This window comes from Ambystoma mexicanum, chromosome 5q (assembly GCF_040938575.1).
Source record: "Ambystoma mexicanum isolate Mex_15411 chromosome 5q, UKY_AmexF1_1, whole genome shotgun sequence".
NCBI lineage: Eukaryota > Metazoa > Chordata > Amphibia > Caudata > Ambystomatidae > Ambystoma > Ambystoma mexicanum.
Window position 1 is genome coordinate 1,340,549,317 of NC_090933.1, and position 21,657 is coordinate 1,340,570,973.

Here is a 21,657-nt window from a genome sequence, read left to right on the forward strand (position 1 = left end):
CATATAGTATACTGCACCACCTGGAACGCCATTCATTATGGGGGAACCACAGAGGCCGGCAAAAGGCTCCAAGACTCCGGGAAAGCTGAGGAAGGGCCCCATGGACGCCTACACGGGGGGTCAGGGTCAGGCCGCGTCGGCTGACGCCCACGCGGCCGACACCGAGAACCCTGCCGCTGAATCCAGTGAGAATTTGGACAACCTAACAGCTATAGTCCAAAATGGGTTTCGCTCAATAAACACAAAATTGGATGACATTGTCTCTACCATCGGCTCCTTAAAGGCTAGAGTGGAGAAGGAAAGCCTACGCATAACGGAAACTGAAACCCGCATCAGCATTAATGAAGATCTCGCACCACAGCCGTGATATCATCAAAATTAAGGAAAGCATGACGAAGCTACAGAACAAGTGCGCAGACCTAGAATCGCGCTCCAGGCGCAATAACATTCGTGTCGTGGGCGTAGCGGAATCATTTGGAAAGGGCCAAATGGAGAAACATCTTGAGACACTGCTTAAAACCCTATTCGGACCGGAGGCTTTCTCTGAACAATTTCTGGTGGAACGAGCACATCGTACGCTGGCCCCTGCACCTAAACCAGGCGCGCCACCACGCACTATAATTGCTCGGCTCCTCAACTATAGAGACAGAGACACAATCCTACGAAAAGCGAGAGAGGCGGGCACCCTTCACTATGAGGAAAGTCGCATACATTTCTATCCTGATTTCTCCTCTGGAGTTCAAGCGAGCAGAAGGTCCTATGAGCCAGTTAAGAAACTCCTAAGAGAGCGCCAGATTCCATACGCTCTAATGTTCCCGGCAAAAATGAAGCTTCAACATGCGGGAAGGGCCCATTTCTTCGAGTCCCCAGCGGAGGCCATGCATTATATTGAAACTTTCATATCCCTTCCTCCCAGAGGGGGCAGACCAGCACAAAACAGCAGGCCCAGACCCGTGGAATGAGAAACACTTGTGTGTCGACCCTGGTTGGGCCCGGGGCCCAGATGAGTAACTGATTAAGGTACACCAGGCACTTGGTTGGTGGAGTTGTTGGACCTGATCGGCGGCCATGTGAAGCAACATGGCCGAATGTTCCACAAGTTTGATGGGGTACATCGTCAAGTTGGGGGTGATGATGAGGGGGGGCAGGTGGGAAAGGGTGAAGGGGCTGTTGCGTTCAGTTGTTGGATGGACTTATGGTGGCATTTTGTTGAGGATTTTGGCTACCTTCCGGAGCTACCACTAAATGGAGGGTGGAATGGGACGACCTGTTGGTTGAAAAGTAAAGTTTTGGTCACGTTTGGGCTGGCACTGATTGTATGGCACGAATACTGTGAACTCGTCAGATTTGACAATGGCTAATGCTCCATCGCGGGTCCCCGGTGGTGGGCTACAGGTTAAACTACTGACGTGGAATGTGAGGGGGTTGAACAATCCAGTTAAGGTCAGGAAGATCTCCAATTACGTCTCCAGGCATAATCCCCAAATACTGATGTTGCAGGAGACCCATGCAGTGGGGACGGGTAATTCTCACATCCTGGCCGGGTGGGGTCCCCTGAGGTTCCACACGGACTACTTGACTCAGTCCAGAGGGGTTCTCACCCTTATTCACCCAGGCCTTGGGTTCCGGGTTGGAGGACACAAGGTCGATCCCCTGGGGAGATTTGTCATGGTTTGGGGGGAGGTGGCTAACCAACAGCTTCTTCTGGTCAGTACATACGGCCCCAACATCGATGACCCGGCCTTCTACTTGGATATATATCAGATGGTTATATCACTGGATGTTTCGGGTGTCTTGTGGGGGGGGACTTCAACTTGGCCATTGATCCGGTTCTTGATAGTTCCTCTACGGTGATGAGACCCCCAAGCAGGACGGCACTGAATCTTAGACATGTCAATGCACAGCTCTCACTGGTTGATGCGTGGAGGGAGGTCCACCCGGGCAGTAGAAGATATACGTTTTATTCCTCGGTACATGATTCCGAGTCCAGGATTGATTACTGGTTGGTCTCCATGCCCATGACGCCCTCAGTTGAGCGGTGTGAAATCCTGCCCCACACCCTCTCAGATCACTCCCCAGTATTGTTGGAACTACTATTCCGGAACACCCCACGTCCCTTCAGGAGGTGGAGGATGTCTGGTGGAATGTTATGTGACCCCGGGGCAGTGGAGTCACTCCATGTTGAAATTTCAGATTTTCTGTCCAATAATATCGGATCGGTTGACAGACTCTCAACAGTGTGGGAATCATTCAAGGTCTGGATGAGGGGTTTGTTGATGTCTAGAACTACGGGTATTTTGAAGGCTGTGAGGTCCGAACTGTCGTCTGTTGAAGGAAAACTAGATGCACTTGAGAAAACATATTCAAATACGCAAGACAAGACAGTACTAGCTGATATACACACACATCTCCAGGAATTTGACAAGCTTGCACTGAGGGAGGTCCAATATGTGGCGGCCCCGATTCGGGCGTGCAGGTACGGGGAAGGCAACAAGGCTGGCAGGGCGCTCTCCAACCTAATTAAACACGATAAACAACCCACACAGATCACAAGTATACACACGCAACAGGGGAGGGTTCTCCTTGGGGATAAGGACATTAACGGGGAATTTATGGAATTCTATAAGAGGCTATATTCAAATCAAGATAAGAAAACATCCGCAGAAATCAAGACCTATCTTGAAGCCCTCTCCCTCCCTAGGCTCCCTGACGAAGTGCGCCTGGCGATGGATCAGCCGGTAACGACGGAAGAGATTGGGGAAGCAATCAAGGATCTGTCAACAGGCAGGGCACTGGGGTCATATGGGTTGGGCGCTGAATTTTACAAGGAGTTCCGTGAGGAACTTGTGCTGATTCTATTACAAGTGTGGGAGGAGGCGCTCGAATCCGTCAGAATGCCCTCAACTATGAGAGAGGCCATAATAGTGGTACTCCACAAGCCCGGGCGACCACCACAGGACGTTTCGTCCTACAGGCCCTTGTCAATCATCAACACGGATGCTAAAATCTTTGCAAAGGTCCTGGCGAATCGCCTTCTGCCAGCACTCCCAACCCTAGTCCATCCCGACCAGAATGGGTTTGTCCCTACTCGATCTACAGCCCTAAACCTCAGACGACTCTTTGGTATTATGGCACAGATCGACCCGGCGAGGAGCGCAGTGACCATATCCCTTGACGCTGAAAAAGCGTTTGATTCGGTATCATGGGTCTATCTCCTTTCGGTACTTGAGGCGTTTGGGGTGGGTCCCACCTTTATACGATACGTAAAACTCCTATATACAGAACCTGGGGCCCGTGTCCTGACGAATAAAGCCATCTCTGAGATGTTCCTCCTGGAGAGGGGGACCAGACAGGGGTGCCCTTTTTCGCCCCTACTATTCGCACTGACCATTGAACCTATGGCGGCCGCTGTCGGTCTTAGACACTCAGACAAAGGGATCACAATGAAGGGTTCCACCCAACTAATCTCGCTTTACGCGGATGACACATTTCTATATATCAGGGAGCCTGAGATAAATATAACACCCATCATGACAGAGATCCAGGGGTTTGCAGACTATTCAGGGTATACTATAAGTATGTCCAAATCGGAAATATTCCCTCTAACACCTGCCACCCGATTCCCTACAGACACAGGGGGACTCAAGTGGCCCGAAGACCACATTAGATACCTGGGAATACTGGTCTCCAGGAACAAGCTCACACTCTATGCAGATAACCATGATGGCTCCCTGCAGGCCTTAGGCTCCAAGCTTCAGATTTAGGGGCGGCTCCCAATTTCCTTAGCCGGCCGTGTCACCATTCTTAAAATGGTGGTCCTCCCTAAACTTTTAAACTTATTTGTCAATATTCCTATATGGCCGGGCAGGGCCTTCTTCTCCAAGCTCAGATCCATGGTGGTAACATTTCTCTGGAACGGTAAGACAGCTAGGATTAGCTGGGAGAAAATGACAGAACCCTATTCCTCTGGAGGGATAGCGGCTCCCGATTTCGAGCTTTATTATTACGTCTCCCAAGCCCAATTTGCGAAATATTGGTATAATGACGAGAACAGTACACCCCATGCATGGATAGAGGAACATACCACACATCCCACGAATATACAATCAGTTATTTTCAATCCAAAGTATAAAGACACGTGCATATAATCCGGTTAGCTGTACAGTCAGGACATGGATGGCTATATTCAAGAGGTTGGGAGTGGAGGTCCCCTACAATCCAGAGGTACCGCTTTGGGACTTCCCGGGTATACCCCCCACGCATGACGCTAACATACAGGAGTCCTGGGACCCTAACCGGGAAATGAAGCTGAGTGACATGTTTGTTAATGGTGTTTTTGTGGACCGGGGTCTCTTTCTGAGGGCACTGGGGGGTGGACCCCTGAAAACATTGCAATATTACCGTATGAGGTCTGCGTTCCAGAAGAGGTGGCCTCTCTTCCCGGATGAACCCCCACCTCATCCATGTGTGCAGTTAGTAACATCTAAAAATGGCCTGGGGATTTCTAGGTTATATACAGCTGTTCAAGCTCATACCCCCACATTGAATGAGATAAAGGAGTAGTGGGAAGCGGATTTACAGGGGACCATTGAAGAAAAGAAATGGGCCAGCTATTGTGCGTTATCCAAGAAGGTCTCGCTTAATGCTGGCCTGAGGGTGATCCAATTTAAAATCTTGAACAGGCTACATTATACACTGGCCAAAATCGCAAGGTTTGCACCAGACACCTCTGACGCTTGTCCTAAATGTAATGCTCCTCAGGCTGGATCCTTTCACATGTACTGGGACTGCCCGGGACTGAGGGGATTCTGGAGGGCGGTGGTGGAGCTGCTGGAAGAAATCACTGAAGTGCCCCCCAATTTGACTCCTCAGAAGTACTTGTTTGGGGACATTGGCAAGCATTCAGAGGAAATTAGAAGATTTAATATTTCATGCGCTATTGCCAAAAAATGTATTTTACAGAAATGGAAAAGTTCTCTTCCGCCCACCATGAACCAATTCCTACAAGAAGTGACACATGTCAACGAGTCAGAGGAACAGTTTGTTTTAACCCGACCCTCGGCATGCAGACCTAAGGACATTTGGGGCCCGTTCAGATTCTACCTATGTAATATGATTACTGATGCTGACTTGTCGTCATAATATTGCTATGTGAAATGTAACAGATATTTTACTCCTGATGTAACAGTTAAACAGATGTGCATTGGTGTAACAGCCTATACGTGACCACTAATAAAAAAAGAGTTTAAAAAAAAAAGAGGTATGATGGTCCCTGAAATATATGAAATTGTACAGACATGGTTTTCCATTTGGCATGTATGCCCCTGGGGCAGGAGTGTATTGGGATTGGACCACTGGTACCCTAAAAATACTTAGGATCACATTTCTACGAAGGTTCATTCTCTTTATATCATATGGGTGTATAAACCTATTGAAGCTTTATGTGGAACATTAAGTGTTAAAGCAAGAGGCTTACGAATATTAACATAAAATATCTAAAATTGTTCTCGATTGCTTTGTTGCAGATCCTAAGTACACTGCAAGGAGCTGTGACCGCTCTGGACCGATTGGCAGTGGTTGTTTGCAGGCTCCATATGTACCTCAAGATAGGACCCTTTACGAGTATTACAAACCATTGGTTCACTTTGTGAGAAAAGAGCAGGAATCTCATCCCGCCATTTATGATGGAAATAGTGTGGCAAATGGCGGCCGAAACATGAGATACCAAGAGGAAGAGAAGAGTTCTGGTTATATCAGGGTTGATAATAAAAGTCCCAATTTAAGAAGCCCTCATCTAGATCATAGCTTTTCCGAGGAGGACCGAAGCCTCTTCCCCAACACAACAGGCTCTATCTTTGAAGGGGAGACTGCAATTAATCCCTACTATCAGAACATGGTTCTTTTTAAGACCAGCCACTGCAGTCCAACAGCGGGGCAAAGGTGCATACCCGAGAACGAAGAGCCCAAACGCTTGGGCAAAATTATAGACCGTTCATCAACATTTAACAACAATGCAGCTGAAAAGCTAGAAATATTTCTCACCCAGAAGGTGCAAGCAATGAATGCTTGCCCAAGCAACATGAATTCATATAGTTTTAATATCCCGCATGGAGACCATGGGGCAGGAGCATCCCAGTGCCAAGGGCTCGCTTTGAGGGTACAGGATCCTCAGTCTGCCTTCACCCTTCAGCGTCCTGATAGGTCACAATCTTTGGAAATGATCCGACAGGTGATGGATCATACCAACCGCATCCAGTTAATGCAATCACGCTTTGAGAGCAGCATCCAGTCCAGCAACCAGCAGCGAGAGAATGAAGGTGCCAGAGACTCACTGACCAAACATGAGATGACTTGCAATGGAAAAGGTTCTCAAAAGCCTCCGTGCAGCCAAGAGGACCAAAACTCCCCTTGCATTAACAGCAATTTGCTACAGGATTGCTCTTCTAAACGTTCATGTGCATCCCAGGGGAATAAAGAAATATGTGGACGCAAGGAGAGTGAATCACCCCTGAATTGTGTGCTGTCCAAATCAGTGTTTCCACCAGAGGTGACCGCACTGAACAGCTTGGCAAACTTAACCCTAAGCAACCCCTTCTCCCAGGAAGAAGCACAGTTGTCCATTGATAAGAGACTTGGCCAACAGAGGGACTGCAGTAATGCATCTTCATCAAACCTCAACAAGGGTAACAGTAACAGCACTAAAATAGAAAAAGCAAGCAAACAGCAAGAGAAATGCGAGGATCCAGGCTGTAGACTTGCCCCCCCTTATAAGGAGCAACTGTCTGCTCATTCACACATTCAGCGATGGATTGGAGAAGGCCCCAGTGATGCAGTCCTGGGGTCCAATGCTGAGCAGTGGCTCAGTTCTACTTTGGGAGGTGTCAGTGTCATTTACAGTGGCAGCCGCACAAGAGATGAGGAAGATCAGTTCAAGCTCAGACATCGACATGACCACGAAGATTTCAGATGGCATAGAGAGTTGGCGGACAGAAGAACAGGCAACCCTGAACAAGTCAGCAAAGACCACCAACCAACCCAATCTGATACAATAAGGAGGGCAATGGAAGAAGAAGAGACAGTGAACAATCCTGCAGATCCCCAGGTAGGAAAAACTATTAATTAGCTAAAAAGCACAAATGTGTATGTAGACGTATATGTCTGTCCGTGCATCTCATATATGTGCTAAATTTCAGAATTGACAGACAGAATGATCTAGATTTCAAGCAAAGTGAAAGATGTTTCCAACACATATTCATGACCGTGAAACCAGGAACATGGCAAAGGATTGTCAAGGAAGGTTCCATATGACTTTATACTAGCTGTAGGAGGAAGGTGGCATGGAATCTTCCTAAGGTGAGGGATGGACATAGCAACCATATGCAAATCAGGCCAAATGAAAGCAGGCTTGGTCATGTCCATCCCTTCTGCATGGGAACACAAGTAACTGTTGGTAAGTATTGCCATGATCATTTCCTTCAGCACACTGATACTTACGCGTAACAACCGGACTTGCCAGGCTATGCACAGGACCCAAGGATGTGACGGCACAGACCCACTTGCATACAGCACCGCCCTGCACGGTGCAGCATGTATAGGGGTGCTGAAACATGCAGGTCAGGTGTCATCTTCGTTTTTTAAGTCTTCTGAGAGGCAGGAAAAGTGGTGCAACAATTTAGTGGGGCAAAGAAGGAGAAGTTAGTTTTCATAAACCTCCAGTACCTCAATAATACAACAATACCTTCACTGTAGTGGTAAGAGGCTTGCTTGTAGAGGTCTCGTGAGGTGGGGCAGTCAGTGAGATATAGCACTAAATAAGAGCTGAGTTATGGGCAGAAAGATCTCCAGAGACACAAAATGCCGACCAAGAGATGATGGAGAGAGGAAATGGAAGGAAAAGGTAGACACACACTCAGTATGCTCAGAACAGGATCTCAAAACCCTTTTTCCATGCACCATTATGTCAGGCCCCAAATCCTCGGGTATCAAACACTGCTAAGACAACAGCTCCAAGTTGTCCATCACTAACTCACACAATAGTTGTGGGAGGTGTATGTTGATGGGACAAGAAATGGAGCAATGCAGCTTTTGTCACTCAATGAACCCTAAGGCCTTACGGGAACAGTCAGTGAAGTTAGTGTTAGGATGGCCACCATCGAAGTTGACAGCCAGCTTATCTGCTAAATCTTTGGGGGCTGACACTGAAAGGCTGACCCCTGAGAAGAAGAACAAGAAGGATGTCAGGTACCATAAATAAATTGAAGTAGAGGCCCCACTCCTGCAGTGAGTCCCATGACTCCTCTTCCTCCTTTTCCAGTAAGAAAAAGAAATGGAGGCACAGGCAAGACGATAGCAACTTGTCAGCCAAAAGCGGTAAAACATACCCATCCAAGGGGGCATCTTGGGAGGAGGTGGGTTGCACGCCTTTGAACTTGGCCCCCTCAAAACAGAAGAAGATGTTGAGTTTTGCTGTTACCACTAGGGGCATTGCTGAATAGATGTCGAATACCATCATCAAGTCTTCAACTCCCACCATCCCACAAAACTTTAGCCACGCCCGAGAATAGAGGACTGAGTTCTTTTAGTCATGAAGCAAGCTGGTTGGACACATCCTCCGATGTTCAGATGCAGCAGACGGTGCGATACACACACACCCGAACACATAATTTTGTATAATTGACGAGAAGGTGGTGGCAGTTGTTGGCCTCGTCACCCCGTCAAAGTTGTTGGTGCAATATGAACTAATGGATAGCCTCAACAAGAGTCCCAAGCCGGATCCGATCATGGCCTTGTGGCAGCACCCATTCTAGACACCCGTGGTCTACCGAGATTTTACCAAGAAGTACAAACCTGCACGGGGCGACCAACTATCGGCACATCACAGTCCTCAGGGCTTGGTAGCCCAGGCAGCAACAGTCAACTTGAAAGTGTCGATCCTCCCGACAGAGACTCGAATAAGATGGATGCAAGAAAATGTTTGCATATGCGAGTATGACGCTAAAGCTTGCAAAATTCTTACATGTATGTGGAATGTGGTTTCGGAGGCATTTACTCACCTGCTGGAGAAAGAGATTAGAGATCGCTTTTTGGACATCATGAATGAGGGCAAAGAAGTGGCTTGCTAGGCCATTCAGGCTGGTTTGGATGCAGCAGACTGCATGCAGAAGTCCATGGGGATGTCAACGGCTCTTTGCTGGGTCTCTTTCCTCTTATCGTCAGGGTTCCCTGTGGGGGTCCAGACAAGGCTATTGAACATAGTTTTGACATCGAGCATCTTTCTGGGCTCATAGTTGATACATTCCTTGAAAATGTTTAATGTGTGTCAAAACTCACAGCAAAATCTGTAGGACTGATGGTCCAGCAGCCTACCCCAGCCACCTCTGTCACATTTGGGTCATGATGAAGGTGTTTCCAATGATACACCCCTCCTGTGAGGAAAGCACAGTTTTCCAGGTTAAGCAGACACAAAAGTGATTCTCATGCCCCAATAGGCTTTGACTTTGTTGCAGCCACCCATCTCAACGCCGTTTTTGGGTCTTTCCCAATGCTACGCCGGCTGGGAGAAGAATCTCACTACAACAAGGGGCGCAAGATCAGCACCAATGCTTGGTCACTCAAGCTACTCGACTGAGGTTACTGTCAGATCTCCAGCCTGACCCACACACTTATTTCCTCAGACCTGGAGTCAGAGCTCAGGGAGGAGTTTAAATCTTTGTTGGAAAAGGGAGCAGTGATGGAGTTCCCAGCTTAGGAGAGAGGAATCGGTTGGTACTCTTCTTACTTCCTACAAGAAGGGGGACGCCTTTGTGTCATAAATCCCCAAGGTATCTTATGAAAAGGATACGGTAACCAAAAAGGATAGAATTGATAGGGGTCTTCCTGATCCTTGAATTCACACGATTTGATAGAAGTGATGTCAATTTAGACCTTCCAAATGATACAGCTCTCTGACTGGTAAAACAGGCAGAGAGAAGGATCACTGGAAAGGGTGTGGGAGAGTAATAGGAAGGCAGCCTAGGAAAAATAAAGCATAATGAGAAACTATCTCAACTAACCTCTCTGATAGAATGGCAATAATGCAGTTCCAACACTAACCTGTAGGCTTAGAACTGGAGTATCCACCAAAGTCAATGAAGAAATCCAGGAAAGAAAACCAACGACAAAGGAGGGAAGGTTAGTAAGGGAGACTTATCCCGAACGGCACGAGGCTCTCGCTAGATACCGGGTTGGTGCACCACAGGATAGCGTCCATAGTTCTGTGCACAGACCCCTTCAAATAAAAGTTGTAGATACACCTTCCTTTCCCACTAGGAACAAAAGAAATTGGAATGAGTCCACCTGTTATTTCCTCACAGGTTCAAATCAACCGCGTGCTGGATATACGCAGACCAAGTACACGCAGCCAGGACAGCCGCGCTTGAAGAGTTCCAGCGTCTGTGTGATTTTACCCGCGAACCAAGTACACGCAGACAGGACAGCCACGCTTGAAGAGTTCCAGCGTCCGCGTGTGATTTTACACGCGAACCAAGTACACGCAGCCAGGACAGCCGCGCTTGAGGAATTCCAGCATCCGCGTGTGATTTTATACGCGAACCAAGTACACGCAGCCAGGACAGCCGCTCTTGAAGAGTTCCAGCATCCGCGTGTGATTTTATACGCGAATCAAGTACACGCAGCCAGGACAGCCACGCTTGAAGAGTTCCAGTGTCCGCGTGGGATTGAAAGCGGAAACTTACACGCGGACAGGAAAACAGCATACAAATGAAACAGGAACCCGCGTGTGAGAAGACACGCTCACAAAATCTGCTGAAGGCAGATACAGGAGATCGCGTGTGAAGGAACACGTCGATGAAGGCCAAAGAAGCAACTGACGAGATGCAAGGACACAGGTGAAAAGTTCAGCTACCAAGACGCCAAAATGTTCAATCAGAAGCATCGAGCCACGTATCCACGCTGCTTATAAACATTCTGCCGTAAATCACGTGACACTCCTGAATCACGTGAATTCAACGACGTGAATAATGCAGACGTTGTTTCCCTGGTAATACATCAAACAACCTCAATCTCGATTAAAACGGTCTAGCAGTTCTATGAGCATAAACCCTTCTGCGTACAGACGGAGTTCCAGATCCAGAGGTAAAATGTCCAGCATGCATGACAGTGCCACCCCCCAAAGGAGCAGCATCTCCCCTCTTCAAGTGGAATTTTCTCAATAAAGTGGGAGCATGGATATTGGAAAGAGGTTCCCACGATCTGTCTTCTGGGCCAAAACCTTTCCAGTCCACCAGATAATAAGGCTTGCCCGAACGTAATCTCATATCCAGTATTTCTTGTACCTCAAATTCTTCTGATCCTTTCACAGAAACAGCAACAGGCCGTATAGGCAATCTAGTGGCATCAGAGCATGGTTTAATGAGTGAGACGTGAAATACTGGATGCACTCGCCATAGACAGCAGCCAGGTTAATCACCTTGAGCACCTCATATGGCCCTATGTACTTGGGTAACAGTTTCTTTTTTCGCGGTATTTTCAAGTTCTTTGTAGACAGCCATACTGTCATGCCTGCTTTGTAGACAGGTGTGGGTTCTCAGCATAGTACTTATCTCGTTTTTTAGCCCGCTCCAACTGCTGTATTACCTTCGTCTGTATATTCTTTAGATCACTGAAATTACGAACGGCTGCAGGAGTGTCCAAAGACAAACCAGAATCCAACGGAATGGATTTGCGGTGTTGCCCATATAGAGCATAGAAAGGTGAAGTGCCTATGGCACTATGGTAGGAATTATTGTAGGCAAATTCTGCTGCTGGCAGGACCGTGATCCAGTCTGACTGAAACTGAAGAAACAAACACTGCAGCTATTGTTCCATAGTGCTATTGGTCCTCTCAGTCTGTCTGTCTGTTTGGGGATGATAAACACTAGACATCCTGTCATCAATAAGTAATTCCGAGGTTAGTGCTTTCCAAAAACGGGAGGCAAACTGTGAGCCCCTGTCAGTAATTATCACTGAAGGTAGACCAAAAAACCGGAAGATATGCCTGATAAATAAATCAGCCAGCTCCGCAGCTGTTGGTAACCCAGTACAGGGAACAAAAAGAGCCAATTTAGTAAAGTAGTCTACCACAACCCATATGGTATTGTAACCATTATTACTTAGGAGTTCCACCACAAAATCCATTGATATCATGTACCAAGGTTTGTGAGGCACAGGTAAAGATTGTAGTAAACCCACTGGTTTTCCGGGAGGGTTCTTGCATTGGATGCATACTGAACACATAGAAACATAATCAATTACATCTTGTGTAATAGAAGGCCACCAACACCATCTCTCGAGCAGCTCAAGGGTTTTCTTTTGTCCAGGATGGGCTGCCACAATTGAATCATGACCCCAAGTGAGAGCCCGTTTCTGAGTGGTTTCTGTTGGTAGATAAAGCACCCCTTGTGTGAAAGGTAAATCGTTGTGAATATCTAGATTCAACTCCTGAACCATTCTCGGATTTTGTTTCACCCATTCCTGTAATTCAGATTTGAGGGAAGACTGTGCAGAACAACTACATATCACATGATCTGCAAACAACGTATTTTGAACCAGAGGAATTTCCTTCACCTCCTCACTGATGCGGGATAGAGCATCCGATTTGACATGTTGTCTGGCAGGGCGATATGTGATTTGGAAATCAAATTGAGCAAAAAACATATGCCATCTAGCCTGGCGAGCAGTAAGACATTTCATAGTTTTGAATGCCTGAAGATTCCGATGATCTGAATACACCAACACCTGGTGTTTGGTACCAAGAAGATGATGTGGCCATTCTCGAAAAGCATCCTTGATCGCAAGCAATTCACATTCAGTAATGGTATAGTTCTGTTCATAAGATGCAAGTTTACGAGAAAAGAAAGCAACTGGATGCTCCTCTTTGGTTTCTGCACAGATTTGGGAAAGAACTGCTCCCGTAGCGACACTGGAAGCATCCGCTTCCACAATAAACTGACAATCAGGGTCGGGATGCTGGAGTACAGGTGCAGTGGTAAACGTTTCCTTTAATGTCTCAAATGATTTTTGGGCATTCGGATTCCAACAGAATGGTACTTTGGAACTAGTCAAGGCTGTCAATGGGGCCACTCTTTTGGAGAAGGAACGGATAAATCTGCGATAGAAATTCGCAAAACCTAGGAATGACTGTAGAGACTTGACATTATGTGGAATAGGCCAATTCAATATAGCTTTCACTTTGGAACAGCTCATTCGGACACCGTGGTTGGTTGGTTTGTTTGTTTGTTTATTCATTTGTTATGCGCACCAGACTCGTAAGTAAAAGGGCGCAGCAGTATGGAAATGCAAAGCTTACAAAGTTACGAAATGAGCACAGGATACAGTATTTACATGCTTACAAGGTATACACAATGTACAAAATAATGGCAAAGAATAGAAATGGCCTATATAATTACAGAAGTAAACAATAAGCACTGTACAAAAATATATGTTACAAAGGTAAGGCCCTTCGTATATCACTTAGACTCACAAGTAGATTCGATTACGCACAGGAAGACTAGATTGCACATGGTCTTCAAGTGTAATACACTATTAATGCCGGGTAAGAGGTCTCTTCAGATGTGGGCAGGTCCACAGCAGGTACAGTGGGACTAGGGGTCAGTGGCGATGATGTATTTTATTACATTTTTTCAGAAATGTAGGTACGGTTGGTCAGCTCTCAGATCTTGAGGCAGTGAGTTCCAGAATTTAGTAGCCTTTACAGTAAAGCTGTTGCCACCAATAGTAGTGAGTTTGTATTTAGGTATGGTCAGACAGTTAGCATTCCCTGTTCTGGTAGGTCTGAGAGAGGTTCTTCTCTGGAATGTATCTGTGAGGTAGCTAGGGGCTGCGTTATTAAGGGCTTTGTAGGTCAAGGAGAGGGTTTTTAGTTATATTTTATTGGATGTAGATAGCCATTTATGCTGGCGTCTCAAAGAGGAGATATGGTTTTTTTTATTTATGCCTAGGGCTGCTCTTAAGGCATTGTTCTGTAGTGTTTGGAGCTTTTGGATGGTAGATTTATTAGCCCCACTGCACAGGGCATTACAGTAGTCAATTCTGGAGAGTATTAGGGCTCTGGCCAGGATCAAGCAACTTTTTTCGGAGAGGAAAGGCTTACCAGCTTTGATTAGCTTGCAAGTGTAAGCTGTAGAGGAGGTAAGGGATTTGATCTGTTTATCAAAGGACAATGTGGAGTCCAAGTAGAATCTAACGGTTTTTACCTCCTTAGAGACTTTAATGGTGTTCCCGTCAATATTAAAAGAGGAACATTCTTGGTCTAGTTTTTTAATGTTGGCCTGGGAGCCCAGAATTATTAGCTCAGTCTTATCATCGTTCAAGCACAGGCCAGGAGTAGCCATCCATGCTTGGATGATAAGGTAAACTTTGTTCACTAATCCCGTGTCTGCATTGTAATTCCCAGAAAGCGGGAGGAGAATCTGAGTATCATCTACATAGTTAGTATAGATGATACCTAGATGGTCCAGATCATCAAACAGTGGATTAGTGAAGATATTGTAAAGGGTTGGCGAAACGCAGGAACCTTGGGGAATACCACATAGGATGGGTGTTGGGTCAGCAGCTGCCGAGGGGGAGAAGACTCTCATAGTTCTCTCACTCAGGAAGGACTCAATCCATTTGATGGCTCCAGTGGAGAATTGGGCCGCAGAATCAAGGTGTCGGCATAGGACCTTGTGATTGACCAGATCAAAAGCGGCAGAGAGATCAAGTAGGAGCAAGAGTACTGACCTCCCTTTGTCTCTCTGCTCGTCAATTTGGGACTTTAGGTCGATTAAGGCTGTCTCTATTCTGTGTAGTGGCCGGAAAGCAGATTGTCTGTTACCTAGGAGTTTGTGCAGTTCAAGGTGTTTTTGAATTCGGATATAAGCAGCTTTATCCAATATTTTGAGTAGAAATGGGACCGTAGTAATGGGCCGGTAATTAGTGGGAATAAGAGGATCTAATGACTGTTTATTGAGGAGGGGGAGCACCCATGATTGTTTAAGGTTAGCAGGGATGGTACCTGTGGCAAATGAGGCATTAATCAGTTTCGTAATGAATGGGGATAGTTCTCTGGCAGCATCTTTTATTAGTTGTGCTGGGCAGATATCACCTTTGCAATTTGAAGGCTTCAATGACAGGATCATTTTTTCTACCTCCAAGGTGGACATTTTAGAAAAATGGAAGGTAGTATTGTGTGCCGGTGGTGAAACATTAGGAAAGAGGGTATTGGGCGAGTGCTGCAAGTTCAGTACTTCTTTTTTTTGTTGAATTTTATTTTGGAGTTTGTTAATTTTATTGGCTAGGGCATGTTGGATGTCTGTACACCAGGATTTGTCCTTGGTGCAGATATCAGGTATAGCAATTGGGGACTCTAGTTCCTTGAGTATGGAGAAGAGTTCTTTCATACTGGAATTAGAGTTTGCAATACGCTCATTGTAGGAATTGCATTTTGCCCGGCAAATTTCCTTTTTATAATGTGAGGAGAGTGAAGTTAATTTAGCTTTATTCTCACTAGAGGGGCATAGTCTCCAATTGGTTTCACTTTTATTCTTTAGGATACGGAGGTCTTTAAGTTGCGGTGTGAACCATTTGTTTAAGTGGGCTATTGGTTTACTAGGTCTGAGTTTGACAGGAGCAATTTTGTCCAGTGTGGTGAGCATGATATTGTTGAATTCCTGAACTAGGATACTTGGATCAAGATTTTATGGCAATGCATTGAGTGTGGGCAAGATGACAGGATAACTTTCTCTACAGTAATACTATTTTTTACTTCTAGTTGAGCATGGTGGCGCTAATGGCTGAGCCATTGGGGGTGGGTCTTATAGTGGATAGGTGGAATGACACCAGAAAGTGGTCTGTCCACGATAACGGCAAGATAGAGGAGATAGTAACTGAGCAGTTAAAGTCCACTATCCAGTCCAGTATTCTTCCTTTTAGGTGGGTAGGTTCGTGGGTAGGTTGGTGATATTGTAACCCAGAAATTCAACTTCCTGTGTATGAAAGGCACATTTCTCTGCTTTAACAAAGAGTCTGTTCTCTCTGAGCCTTTGTAGAACAGCGGACACATGTTTTACATGTTCTGAAAAAGATGATGAATATATCAATATATCATCCAAATACATCACCACGTACTGGTCCATCATGTCTCTGAAGATGTTATTCATGAAGAACTGAAATGTGGCTGGAGTGTTACAGAGACCAAAAGGCATCACCAGATATTCGTATAGGCCGTACCGCGTCTTGAAAGCGGTCTTCCACTCATCGCCTTCATGGATGCGAACCAGATTGTATGCTCCCCGTAAATCTAATTTAGAAAAATACACAGAAGTGCCAAGTTGATCTAACAAAACATTTATCAAGGGTAATGGATATTGGTTCTTTATGGTGATGTTGTTAAGAGCCCTGTAATCTATGCATGGCCTCAAGTCTCCTTCTTTTTTAGGAACAAAGAATAATGGAGAGGCAGCAGGCGATTGGGATGGCCGTATGAACCCCATATCAAGAACCTTATCAATGTAGTCTTTTAAGACAGCATCTTCTTTGGGAGTTAAAGAATATACACGACCAGTAGGTATCTTAGCCCCAGGAATTTGATCAATCGGACAGTCATACTGTCTATGAGGAGGCAGCTGTTCTGCTTGGCCCTTGTCAAAGACATCTGCATATTCAGTATATTCACATGGTATATGTGTACTGCTCTGATGTACGACACTGATAGAAAAACCTCCCTCCATAGAGGCCAGAATATGTGATTTGGATGACACCCCTTGACTGGTAAAGCAATGTTCGTTGCAATAGACAGAAGGATATTGAATCAGTCCCGTAACCCAGTCAATGATTGGATTATGAAGAGTCATCCAGGCAAGACCAAGCAATAATTTGTAATGAGGAGTCGCGATGACATCAAAAACCATTTCCTCTGAATGCCCATTTGATAAAGTCATTTGAATAGGTACAGTCTCCTGAGTGACCATACCTGAAGTCAAAACTGACCCATCCACAGTGCTCACTGTTTCAGGTTTGTTTTTGGTTATCAAGGGTATAGAGCATTTATTTGCATATGTAATGTCGATGTAATTATTTGTGGCTCCAGAATCAACCATGGCCCTGGAAACTAACTCTTGATCAGCAAAGTGTAACGTCACCTCTACAGCTATAGGTGTATAAGCTGGAATGGTACGGGAGTCCGATGTAACACTCGACACAGGGACTCCTTCTAGTTTTGGCGTTTCCCGAACGCTTAATTGGTTTTTTGGGACATGCCACCAGTAAATGCTCAGATGAACCACAGTACATACAAAGATTGTTTTTTCTACGGTTTTCCTTTTCTGCATTAGATAATCGGCCTCTCACAACACCGATTTGCATTGGTTCAGGATCATTAGATGAGGCTTTTGGTACCTCAGAATGAACTGATGCTTACAAGAATGGTTTTCTCTCTCCTTTGCAAGCATTTCTTTGAGCATCGATTTGTAGAATCAGATCGAGCAATTCTGTGAATCCCGTAGGGACCACAGGAACTGTAGAAAAGGCGTCTTTTAGTTCTCCTGACAGACCCTTGTAAGAAACTGTGGTTTTCCTATCTTCAGGCCATTGGGTCTCCGCGGTTAATTGATTAAATCTGGCTATGCAGGCTAATAGTGTTTGATTACCTTGTTGTAGATTAAGCAATTTCAGATCTGTGGCTTGAGTAGAATAACGCATATCAAAGACCCTGCTCATGGCAGATAGAAGCTCGTCACAATTGTACAACAAAGGACTGTTAGTCTCCAATAAAGGATTAGCCCAAGCAGCAGCTGTGCCCCCCAAATGGGAAAGCACGAAGGCCGCCTTTGTAGTTAAATCAGGAAATGAGTTAGGCCGGCACAGGAAATGGAGTCGGCACTGATTGACAAAGGTTCTATAGGTTTTGGGATCTCCTGTGAACCTTTCTGGCCAAAGGAAACTGCGTTGGCATAATCACTTGAAGGTTTTCCTGTTGTGGTACTGGGGTACCGGATGCAATGGCAGCTGGAGCCAGTGTTCCCTGAGGAGCAGTCCGAATAGCCTCTTGCATAACATCCATGCGATGACGCAATGTGTCCTGTGTCGTAATCATTTCATTTCTCAAATCTGTGATTAATTGAGTCAGAACCGTTAAAGGATCCGTACCCTCCATGGCTTCTGATTCTGTCATAAATCCCCAAGGTATCTTATGAAAAGGATACGGTAACCAAAAAGGATACAATTGATAGGGGTCTTCTGGATCCTTGAATTCACACGATTTGATAGAATTGATGTCAATTTAGACCTTCCAAATGATACAGCTCTCTGACTGGTAAAACAGGCACAGAGAAGGATCACTGGAAAGGGCGTGGGAGAGTAATAGGAAGGCAGCCTAGGAAAAATAAAGCATAATGAGAAACTATCTCAACTAACCTCTCTGATAGAATGGCAATAATGCAATTCCAACACTAACCTGTAGGCTTAGAACTGGAGTATCCACCAAAGTCAATGAAGAAATCCAGGAAAGAAAAACAAACGACAAATGAGGGAAGGTTAGTAAGGGAGACTTATCCCGAACGGCACGAGGCTCTCGCTAGATACCGGGTTGGTACACCACAGGATAGCGTCCATAGTTCTGTGCACAGACACCTTCAAAATAAAAGTTGTAGATACACCTTCCTTTCCCACCAGGAACAAAAGAAATTGTAATGAGTCCACCTGTTATTTCCTCACAGGTTCAAATCAACCGCGTGCTGGATACACGCAGACCAAGTACACGCAGCCAGGACAGCCGCACTTGAAGAGTTCCAGCGTCTGCGTGTGATTTTACACGCGAACCAAGTACACGCAGCCAGGACAGCCGCGCTTGAAGAGTTCCAGCGTCCGCGTGTGATTTTACACGCAAACCAAGTACACGCAGCCAGGACAGCCGCGCTTGAAGAATTCCAGCGTCCGTGTGTGATTTTATACTCAAACCAAGTACACGCAGCCAGGACAGCCGCGCTTGAAGAGTTCCAGCGTCCGCGTGTGATTTTACACGCGAACCAAGTACACGCAGCCAGGACAGCCGCGCTTGAAGAATTCCAGCGTCCGTGTGTGATTTTATACTCGAACCAAGTACACGCAGCCAGGACAGCCGCGCTTGAAGAGTTCCAGCATCCGCGCGGGGTTTTACACACAAATCAAGTACACGCAGCCAGGACAGCCGCACTTGAAGAGTTCCAGCGTCCGCGTGTGATTTTACACGCGAATCAAGTACACGCATCTAGGACAGCCACGATTGAAGAGTTCCAGCGTCCGCGTGGGATTGAAAGCGGAAACTTGCACACGGACAGGAAAACAGCATACAAATGAAACAGGAACCCGCGTGTGAGAAGACACGCTCACAAAATCTCCTGAAGGCAGATACAGGAGATCGCGTGTGAAGGAACACATCGATGAAGGCCAAAGAAGCAACTGACGAGATGCAAGGACGCAGATGAAAAGTTCAGCTACCAAGACGCCAAAATGTTCAATCAGAAGCAGCGAGCCACGTATCCACACTGCTTATAAACGTTCTGCCGTAAAACACATGACACTCCTGAATCACGTGAATTCAACGACATGAATAATGCAGACGTTGTTTTCCTGGTAATACATCAAACAACCTCCATCTCGGATAAAACGGTCTAACAGTTCTATGAGCATAACACGTTCTGCGTACAGACGGAGTTCCAGATCCAGAGGTAAAATGTCCAGCATGCATGACACTTTGTTACATCCTGGACCTCAGTTCCTGAGAAAGGACAAATTCAGGATAGTGATATTGTGAGATGAGAAATACTCCAGAATCAGGGTGGATCAGTGTGGTGTCAATCCATCAGAAGCCCAGGCGATGCCTAAGGTTCGCCATTAGGAGCACACATTTCCAGATCAAAGTGCTTGCCTTTGGCTTGACCTCCTCACACCGAGTGTTGATCTCAGGAGTGATGGAGTCTCTGTCTTCCCGTATCTGGACAACTGGCTCACCTGGGGTTGCTCTATAGAGCAAGTATCAAGGCACCTCGAGGACACTTGGTCACTGCTTCACAGCTTGGGCTTTTCCCTAAACTTCCATAAGTCACCCACGACACCCACCAGAGTCTTCAGTTCATAATGGCTGTTCTGGAAACACCGATGGGAAGGGTCCCTCCTGAGGAGTTACCAGCATTGCTCAAATGGTCACGTTATTCCAGAACTCGAGCAAGCTACCAGCCTCAGCCTTTCTCTGCCTCCTGGGCATTATGTCCTCCTGCATTTTTCTAGTGGCAGAGGCCAGGTTGATAATGTGTTCCCTACAGTGGCTAGATAAATCAAAAACATTATGTTTATACATATTGTGATATGTTCAAAAAGGATTCAAACAGAAACAATTATAAATAGAAATAGAAACATGTCACAGAGAAATATACCTGTCACAAAAAAGTTGAGTCAACATGTGTTCGAGCCTAAGGGCTCTTCCTCAGGGCTCCTAAAGTCACACTCATTCAAAAAAAATCAAAAGCAAAATCAGTTTCTGTAATAACAAAATACATTTCCTTCTTGACAAATCATGAATATATGTATTGGTAAAACAAACCCAAAGTAAATGTGATCACATATTACAAAAGTCAAAAATTGAAAAACCAAAACCCCATGGTAGAGTTCAATAAGAGGCTTTTAAGGGGGAGAAAGCACAAAGAGAAACAAAACAAAGATGAACAAAAGGCATTAAAAAACAAAAATGTTGGTACGAACAATTAGTTCAATTTCACATCTTCAAGGAGCTGATAAAAAAAACAGAGACATGTTATTCCAGTTAAACCTTAATCGCTGGTGAAATGTTCAAAAACTGTATATACTACTCGCAACCCAAATAATAACTGTGCGAGCACCGACCCAGAGTGAGATCATCGCAGAACCATCTGCTACTAGAGTCACTCACCTTTTAATTTTCAAATATTGCAGTTTCTGTATTGCCAATTGCTATTTAAAGAATACAGATCAAGAAAGGAGCATCAGAGCTATACAACAAATATGTATATATCGTTTTTTTTATCAGCTCCTTCGAAGATGTGAAATTGAACTGAATAATTGTTCTGACCAACATTTTGTTTTATAACGCTTTTTGTTCATCTTTGTTTTGTTTCTCTTTATGCTTTCTCCTCCTTAAAATCCTCTTATTGTACTCTACTGTACGGGAGTCACCTTGGAACTCACCAGAAAGAAAATTACAAAAGTAGTCAAAAGGGAGTGTAGGCCAGACAAGAAGTAACACAGTTTTATTCAGGGCCCCAGACGCAGCTGGGACAGCAATATTGAAATAGAACTGCATGAAAAGGCGCTGTCAAAGAAACACTCAGAAATCAAAAAGCTTTTTGAATCATCTAAACTAATTAACATCAGTCAGTCACTTTGCAACATAAAAAGTCTCCCCACAAGAATCTGATTCGTGATTGCATATTGAACCCTGCATATAGGCACGTTACAAATGGCATATCATACCATAAATCCTACTGAAGGGCATACATTATTTTCTATGATTGGGTCCTGCAGACCTTACGGCATCACCCCTGGTTCCCCCTTGTGACGTCAAACTCCAACCCCCAATTCCCACAACATAGTGCCAGTTCATTGAAACAT

The 21,657-nt window shown here is 45.5% G+C and overlaps 1 protein-coding gene across 1 annotated transcript in view; it reads left to right on the top strand.

Annotated features, from left to right (window-relative positions):
• LOC138498107 (uncharacterized) overlaps positions 1-21,657 on the top strand; it is a 464,475-nt gene that overhangs the window by 197,504 nt on the left and 245,314 nt on the right. The window contains exon 2 of the mRNA XM_069621964.1: positions 5,526-7,102. Within this exon, the coding sequence (XP_069478065.1) occupies positions 5,526-7,102 (1,577 nt within the window). The remainder of the gene's footprint in view (positions 1-5,525; positions 7,103-21,657) is intronic.